This window comes from Cetorhinus maximus, chromosome 15, assembly GCF_964194155.1.
Source record: "Cetorhinus maximus chromosome 15, sCetMax3.hap1.1, whole genome shotgun sequence".
Taxonomy (NCBI): Eukaryota; Metazoa; Chordata; class Chondrichthyes; order Lamniformes; family Cetorhinidae; genus Cetorhinus; species Cetorhinus maximus.
Window position 1 is genome coordinate 3,288,932 of NC_135893.1, and position 8,537 is coordinate 3,297,468.

Genomic DNA, 8,537 nt, shown 5'->3' on the forward strand with positions numbered 1-8,537 from the left:
AGAAAAGCTAAGGCACGGAAAGAGGCCATTTAGCCCATCATGTCGGCGCCGGCCAAAAAAGAGAAAAAAAGAAACTAGCCGCTCACTTTAATCAAACTTTCCAGCACCTGGTCCATAGGTTTGCACACCCAGGTATCTTTTAAATGAGTTGAGTGTTTCAACCACCAATTTAGGCAGTGAATTCCGGGCGTCCACCGTCCTCTGGGTGAATACATTTTTCCTCATCTCCCCTCTAATCCTTTTACCAATCACCTTAAATCTATGCCCTTTCCTAATTGACCCCCCAACTAAGGGAAACAGTTCTTTCCTGTCTACCCTATCTAGGCCCCTCATAATTTTGTACACCTCAATTAGGTCACCCCTTAGCCTCCTCTGTTCTAAGGAAAACAACGCCAGCCTATTCAATCTTTCCTCATAGCTACAATTTTCAAGCCCTGGCAACATTCTTGTAAATCTCCTCTGTACCCTCTCTAGAGCAATTATGTCCTTCCTGTAATGTGGTGACCAGAACTGTACACAAAATTCCAGCTGTGGCCTAACCAGCGTTTTATACAGTTCCATCATTACATCCCTACTTTTGTATTCAATACCTCATCCAATAAAAGAGAGCATCCATTTGCTTTCTTTACCACCTCATTCACCTGTCCTGCCACCTTCAGGGACCTGTGGACGTGCACTCCAAGGTCTCTCACTTTCTCAATCCCTCTTAATATCCTCCCATTTATCGAGTATTCCATTGCTTTGTTTGCCCTCCCCAAATGCATTACCTCACACTTTTCCGGATTGAATTCTATTTCTTTTCTGCCCTCTCATTGATATAATTCTGGAGTCGACAGCTTATCCTCTTCACTATCAACCATAAGGTCAATTTTTGTGTCATCCGCAAATTTCCCAATCATACCTACCTCGTTTAAGACCGAGTTTATTCTTCTATCTTTAAACCTCGTTGGCTGTGGAGATAGGCTGCTGGTCCCATCATTCACCATGATCTCAGATTCCCCACTCTTCTCACGTTTCCAGCAACTGATGGAGCAAAGCCTTTCCAGGTGAGGGGTGAGGGAAAAATATTTAACAAATGAGGCACACCGTGAGATACCCTGCTCCAGCAAATTCTGGACAATTGCTTCTCTACAATTACAAGACAAGTGTCTATTCTGTACTTGTGTGTATTGTTGACAAGAATATTGTTTACCCAGTAACATCCTGCAGCAAAACTATAATATAAACATGGACCAGGGAAAAATAAAATGCAAAGCTTTCTGGAATAAGGAACGTGGGTTCAGCCCAAATGCAAGGAGTATCAAGTGTATTCAAGATGTCAAAATGATCTTGTAACATTGTTAAATAGATCAAAGCCAACATTTAATTTAATCTCTGGACCAAAAAAGGTAGAGTCTGAATTTTTTGCTTCCCCCTTCCCAAGCTGTTCAAAGCTAATTTGTAAATAAGTTATAAATTTTCATAATGAAATCAAGGTCTAATAAGATCAGATCATAACATGAACAAAATCAAGAGTATAATTATATTAAATATAGTCAAATTGTCCATTTCCAGTTAAATGGTTTAAAAGAATGGATTAGTACCACAAAATTAGTATTGTTCAAATTTTAATTTACAGTCTTGCTGAAAAAGAGGTTTTCTGGAATCCTTTTTTAAACTATAATAGTTTGGTGTCATTTTTCTTGTAGAATGTTGAGTTCACCATTGACAGTCCGCAGGCACTTCAGATGAAAGGATTCACCTTTGATCCAGTTAAAGCCGTGGTGGAAGCTGGCTCTACAAAGACTATCACTGCTAGCTGGACTCCACCTAGTGGACATGATGTAAGTCGATATATTGTGAAATCTGATAACACTAATCCTTAGTGTGGCAACGTTTTTATAGTTGGGGAAATAAGTTCAGTACTTTGTATGCCTTAGACCTTAAACTTACACCAATTCTAAGTTTAACTGAGGAACTTAGAATGGTTAGTTAATTGAAGTACTCCAAACTGATGTCTGATACTTAATTGAAATTTGTGGTAATGCATTGGATAGAGTACATAATAACAAATAGAAACCAGGACCTGAGGCTTTTATCAGTGAGTACAATTCCCCGAGTACTATCCCAGGGAAATATTTGGAAAATTTACAACTATTACATAGTTAATTCTGAAAGATGGTTTTCTCTTTGATGTAAACTGCTGCTGCCTTGTGAACCATCTCTCGCAGTTGTAAAATCATAGATTGCTGTACCTTGAAGTACATTTTGCAATATCTTTAAAATAGTGAGTGAAGAAAAAATCATCGGCGAGAGATGCCTGAGCAGGCTCTGTCATGGAGAGTGAGCTGATTAAATGTGGGGATGAGTTTGCAAGGCTTTTGATACAAGAGTTTAACTCCCAAGTTCTTTTCTGTTTATTCATTATATACTTAATTATATTTACATGCAATGTGCAATACTTTGCACTTGTCAGTATTGAATTTAATTTGTATTTATTTGTCATGTTGACTGACCTAAATCATTTTTAACTGTATCTCTGACTCCGATTTTAACTCTGCCAGCCTGTTGGAAACCAGGCGACTTGGCAGGGGGAGGAGCAGTTAAACAAAAGCAACAGTTTACCCTCTATGATCCCAACAGTAACCTGCTCTTTTGAGCAGGTGAGCAATTCAGGAAGGCAATAGGCCCTGCCTACCATCTCTATTTCCCTTAGCAGAGAGGTCAATAACCAGGGGGCATAAATGTAAAGTAATTCGCAGAAGGATTAGAGGGGAGTTGAGGAGAAATTATTTTCACAGAGGGTGGTAGGGGTCTGGAAATCACTGCCTGCAAGGGTGGTAGAGGCAGAAACTCTCGTTGCATTTAAAAAGTACTTGGATGTGCACTTGAAGTATCGTAACCTACAGGACTACAGACCAAGGGCAGAATTTTATGAGTCGGCGAGCGGGGGTGGGGCCCACTCGTCAACGCATTAAGTGACGTCGGGGGGGAATTCCCGACATCACCGCGCCCCATTTAAATTTTCAGGAAGGTGGGAGCGCAGCAAAATCAGCTGCGCGCCCGCTGACCTGTAAATGGCCAATTGAGGCCATTGACATGGTCAATTAAGCAATTAAAGGACCTGCCCGTCCAACCATAAGGTTGGTGGGCAGGCCAGGAGCCCTGACGGGAACTCGAAAGAACATGAAACCTCCATCCACGGGCGGGATGAGGTTTCATGTAGGCTTCAAAAAATTTTTGTAAAAATTATGGACATGTCCCAACTCATGTGACATCGTCACATGAGGGGACATGTAAGGGAAGTTTTATTTTTCTATTTTTATCTTTTTTACATGTAGAGCCGATCTCCCAGAGGCTGCAGGGAGATGATTGCGCTCTTTCATGCGCATGCGCGAAAGAGCGCACTCTCGATTTTGGGATTCTCCCCCCACCTGCACAGGGAGCGCATAGCACTTCCCTGCAGACATCACGCTGGGCGGGCCTTAATTGGCCCGCCCACATAAAATGGCACTGGGCCTCCGATCAGGGGCACCGATCGGAAGCGCGCCAGTACGGACCCGCCCATCAACTTCCCCCCCCGACGGAGGGAAAATTCAACCCCAAGGGCTGGAAATTGGAATTAGGCTGTGGAACTCTCTTGCAGCTGGCACTGGCTAAATAGGCCGAACTGCTTCTTTCTAGGCAATAATTTTTTACATTTCTTTAAATATGCAAATTAGGTCCCAGTGTGCCATACCTCTACTGTTAAAATTGGGTTGCCTGGCACTATTGCTCTGCATATTTCAGTGTGGTCTGCAGATTTCTGTTTATTGCTAAAAAAAGACATGTTGTCAAAACTTTTTGTCTTGCACTCATCAGGACAATCACAAGAATATCAATGTCAGGGGAAACAACAACTTTACACTGTCTGAGAATAGAGTGCTAATTGGGTGGAAGTGGATTCTAATTGGTAGAGGCATTGCCATGGAGAATGCACCAGTTAATGGTGACTGACAGTTAACCGCCAAGCATTGTTTGAAATTTAAACTAGGCAGCTTGACTCTGATTAGTGAAGGCATTGCCCTGAGGAATGAATCAGTTGATGGCTATCACTTATTTCGTTTAGCTAAAACAGACACAATGTGTGTACATGCACTTTCTGTCTGCAAAGAACAGGGCCCTTTGTATTAATATACGTAGCTTCCAGTACATGTAAACGCGTCACACTGCAAGCCCAACTGACAATCTTAAATTGGTTATCAGCGTAATTTTTAGCACAGGATTATTTAGCAAATGTTGTCCAATCGCAGAATTACATCTAATGTTGGACACTGTATTTTGAGTTTTGCAGGCATAGGCTGGTTGGGTATGGTCTGTACCATGCCCGTTGCGAGCAGCAGAAGGGACATGCTGTTTGATACGATCCACCAGTCTTTGGGACGTACGGTCTACATACCTAGCATCACACTGGCATTGAAATTCATATATTCATTTATTATTCATTTGTGTGATAGGCAGAATGTTTTTTTGACTTGACAGCAGCATCCTGTTAGTGGCGAATTTTTTTGTCTTGTTGCTACTACATAGTAGCAGCGTGAAACAGCTAGCTTCACCTGTTGCTCAATTTTTTGAGATATCTTGCCCTTCCTGTTTGATATAGATTTTGCCATGCTGCTCTATTTTGCAGATTAGAATCAGCAGGCGTCCAAATACAAACCCTCTACTCCTTGCTCAAGTTGACACTCCACATCTATGAATGCTCTTTAACCAAATTTTTACTTAGTTCCATATTCTACTCTGGGTGTAACTTTATCAAAGCTATTTGCAAGTCCAAGTGAGCTATATCATAGAAGTATATTTTTCTTAGGGAATTTCAATGTTACCCATAGATTTAATACATTTTTCTAAATTATGTTTCTTTTAAAGAAAGCTGGAGTATTTTACATTTTTGAGTTAAAATGCATAATTAGTATATTTGAGCTATACAGTTATTTAAATATAACTTTTTAATTTTGTTTTCAAGCCACTTCAAATAATCTCAGCTACAGTTAAAATGTCTATCAAGGGAGACATCACGGAAAATTACCAAATCATTCTAACGGCAATGGTTGTCTCAACTTAAGATGAAGGACCTGGAGGGATTACTGAGAAAACTTCTTAGATATAAGACGCTTGTCTGTTGCAGAAAAGGCTAAGCCTTTTAAATTCATATATATTTAAGTTTTAAAAGTTCACAATCTGAATAATATTTCACTTTATTTACTTGCCTACAACTCCTACTGATCGCATTCTGCTGTGAAAAGAAACCTCTGTAAGTAAAGCTTTTCAAATCTAAATGTACTCAGAAGGATTTGTTCATGTTGACTTTTCATATTTTAATTTTTCATATTTGATTTTTCTAAATTACTTTTCTTCTTACAAGAATACATTTTTATAAAAGACTACAAATGATTGTTTTGGTATTTTTATATTGCTTGATTGACTGTTTCCTTATCCAGCAACGACCATATATATTCGTATACAAGGCACCTTATTAGCTTGGAGTTCATATGTGCACTTGTGACAAAGTTATTTGTACACCTGTTGGTCAAAACTGACTGAGGATCAGAATCATTTTTGTAATTTACCTTAACCATTCATTTTATGTGTGTGTATATATAATATACATATGTTTGTGTGTATGAGCTGATGTGCCATTCATTGCTGTAAATGAGATGATGTCATTTTTGAGAATTTGGTTTTTAAAGATTAGAGAGGAGTGTGGAACCTATTAAGTTCATTTGGGAAGTAAGTTCTGGGCATGATGAGCATTGGTAAGTATTCAGAATTTTTGGTGTAATTTCTAATTGAGGTATGGTATTGAAAAATAGTTAGCAGGTGGATGAAGTAATTGTGTCCTGGGTATTTAGGCAAATTGAGTGGCAATGAGTTAGGACATGCAGAGTGGAATACCCAGGTTTTGGGTTTATGTGAGGAACAAAAAAGATAGCTGCAAATGAGAATTTTAAAAAAAGAAAGAGATGATGAAAAAAGACCTTCTGAGGGAAAAACTAACCAGGGAACAGTATTATACCTCGCTTCATGCATTAGTGGATTTTGCTGGGTAGTTTGTTGTTTTTTGTTTTCATCTGAGAATTGGATAATACTTGAAGGGGAGATGGTCGCAAGGTTATGGGGAAAAGGGCAGAGGAATGGGACTAATTGGATAGCTCTTTTAAGGATCTGGCTTAGGCACGATGGGCCGAATGCCCTCCTTCTACACTGTATCATTCTATGATTTTATCTGTTTTTTCTGCTAATACTTCTTGGTATTATCCTTGCTTGGATTGGTTGACTGCCATTAAATAACACGCAAAGTGGTGATAGTTGAGTTCATTCGTACACATCACTCACTACCCCAAGATCCAGGTTTACTGGCCCCTCATATTCGTCAGGAGAGACCTAATTTTGCTACTTTTGCTTCACAAGGCAAGGATCACAGAATTGTAACGTGTTGCAGGATGACCTGCAAACAACACTGGGAACAGAGATGGCTCTATCCGTAGAATCAAGCTACCTGAGTCTTCCAAGCCACAACCAAGGACATCTGCCAAATCAGGAAGTCTGCAGTGCACATCTGTAACAAGAAGGTGATAAACACAGATTGCAAGGATGAACACCCTCACCAGTTTCCCAGTAGAAAGGAAGCACAAGAGCAGTGCGTTCCCATAGGTGCATGGCATCATTGGTGGCACCCATGTGAATATCAAGGCTCTTTATCAATCCCGTGAATAGAAAGGTTTCGACTCAATTTAACGTTCAGGTGGTTTCTGACTGTCCTTAACCCGTCCTCTGCTGAAGGTCACGCATATCGGACCTGATTTTAACGCTCTCTAAGTGAATGGGTTTTAGTGAGTTAGGATCAGGCCCATCCTTCTGGCAGCTGGATAGTGATCAGGAGCAGGAACTCTCTCACTGGTACTGAAGCTGATTGGAGCATACCTGCTACCACTCTCAGCTGAAATCACCTCTGGCACATAACAGAAACTGGACCTGCAATTCAGTCATTGTTACATAGGGTGGATTTTCCTATTCGTTAAGCTTGGGAAACACTGAGTAACCAGGCACAGCAAAGAAGGAAAAGGAGCAGAAACCTATTACATCAGGTCTTCCCTGCTGTGCTGCACAGAGGTTTCCTGGGATTTTTCAGTTGGACCTTGGCCTGCAGAAGATACAACTCAGTGTAACCATTCAGATGAAATGGGAGAGGTCAATATCTCGGATGTCCCACCTTAATTTCTGGCTCTTCCCATCAGCGACTGCCCAAAGATGCTATGAATTGGAACTTGTCCCAGGACCCCAATGGAGCATTTGTGAGAATTCTAGAAGTTGTCAGGCAAATCTTTGTTTATTTTTTGGATATTTCCATGCCCATTTTCTTAATTGGCCACCTACAAGCTAATGGATTTCTGGGCTCTCAGCCAAGCTGCATTATGTATTCTTGTTTGAGAGCCCAGAAATCCATTAGAGTACTAAAACACTTGAGCCCCAGAGAAAACATTACTTGATTGACAGCTCAGGCTCCCTGATCTATGCTGTCAATTTTGCAATGTTTATTCATACAAGATAAAAAAACAAGTTTTGAGTGCTTGCAGTTTCACCTATTGAAACTTTATAGGGTCTTGATGATTGACATTTTTATTGGGCTATAGTAAATAGGAGGTTTTTTTACAAAAGTGGAAAGTTATCAGTGAATGATTTTTTACACCTTTTTTAACACATCCTACTGTCACTATATGGTTCATTGGTTCTACACAGTATATAGTGGGTGAGTGGGCATGGAAGCACCATACCTTGGCATGGGGAGCATGAAGGGCCATGGGAGTGGATAGGGGGCATACCTTGGCATGAGGGGCCATAGGGGGTGGGTCAGGAGTATGACGTGGCATAGATGGGGCATGGGAGTGTAAGGCTGATGGGCCTTTCCGTTTTTATTTTAACTGGAACGAAGTCCCACAGCATCGAGGTGGACCTTTTAAACAGCCCACCTCTGCACCGGGCCCCCAAAATGAAAATCCTGTCCTTGCGGGCACTTTCTCCCAGTGGATCGAGCTATGAATTTTCCCAACCCCTGCTACCTGCCTCAAGAATGAAAATTCAGGCCCACATGTCAAAAGTACTTCATTGGCTGTAAAGCACTTTCGGAAGTTCTGGGATTGTGAAAAGTGCGACCTAAATGCAAGTCCTTTCCTTCACTCACTAAATGAAATCTGTGGTTTAAGTGTCACAGGATCTTTTTTTAAATTATAAAACTTTAAAATCAAATTAGATTCAATATGATGGCTGGTTTTACTTTGATCACCTGTCACGTGTTGTATAATTTAAAGACTTTGTGACTGCAAGATAAGAGCTTGTTGCAAAAGCAACTCCACAAGCAATTGTGTAAATTTCCACTGGTTACAGTTCTGTGTTCTTTTACATTTCTGTTTTTCATTCTTTTAATATGCGTTCCCTCAGGTAACATTTTCCTTAGCTAAGTGTTATAATTCAGATTCCAACCAGAGTTCATGCAGCATAGTCCAACTAATTTCCTATCT

General features: G+C 40.5%; 1 protein-coding gene across 1 annotated transcript in view; it reads left to right on the plus strand.

Annotated features, from left to right (window-relative positions):
• cfap74 (cilia and flagella associated protein 74) overlaps positions 1–6,322 on the plus strand; it is a 240,871-nt gene extending 234,549 nt beyond the window's left edge. Inside the window, exons 38-39 of the mRNA XM_078557686.1 lie at positions 1,689–1,823; positions 4,985–6,322. Of these exons, the coding sequence (XP_078413812.1) occupies positions 1,689–1,823; positions 4,985–5,083 (234 nt within the window). The 3' untranslated portion in view covers positions 5,084–6,322. The remainder of the gene's footprint in view (positions 1–1,688; positions 1,824–4,984) is intronic.
• Positions 6,323–8,537: the final 2,215 nt, after the last annotated feature.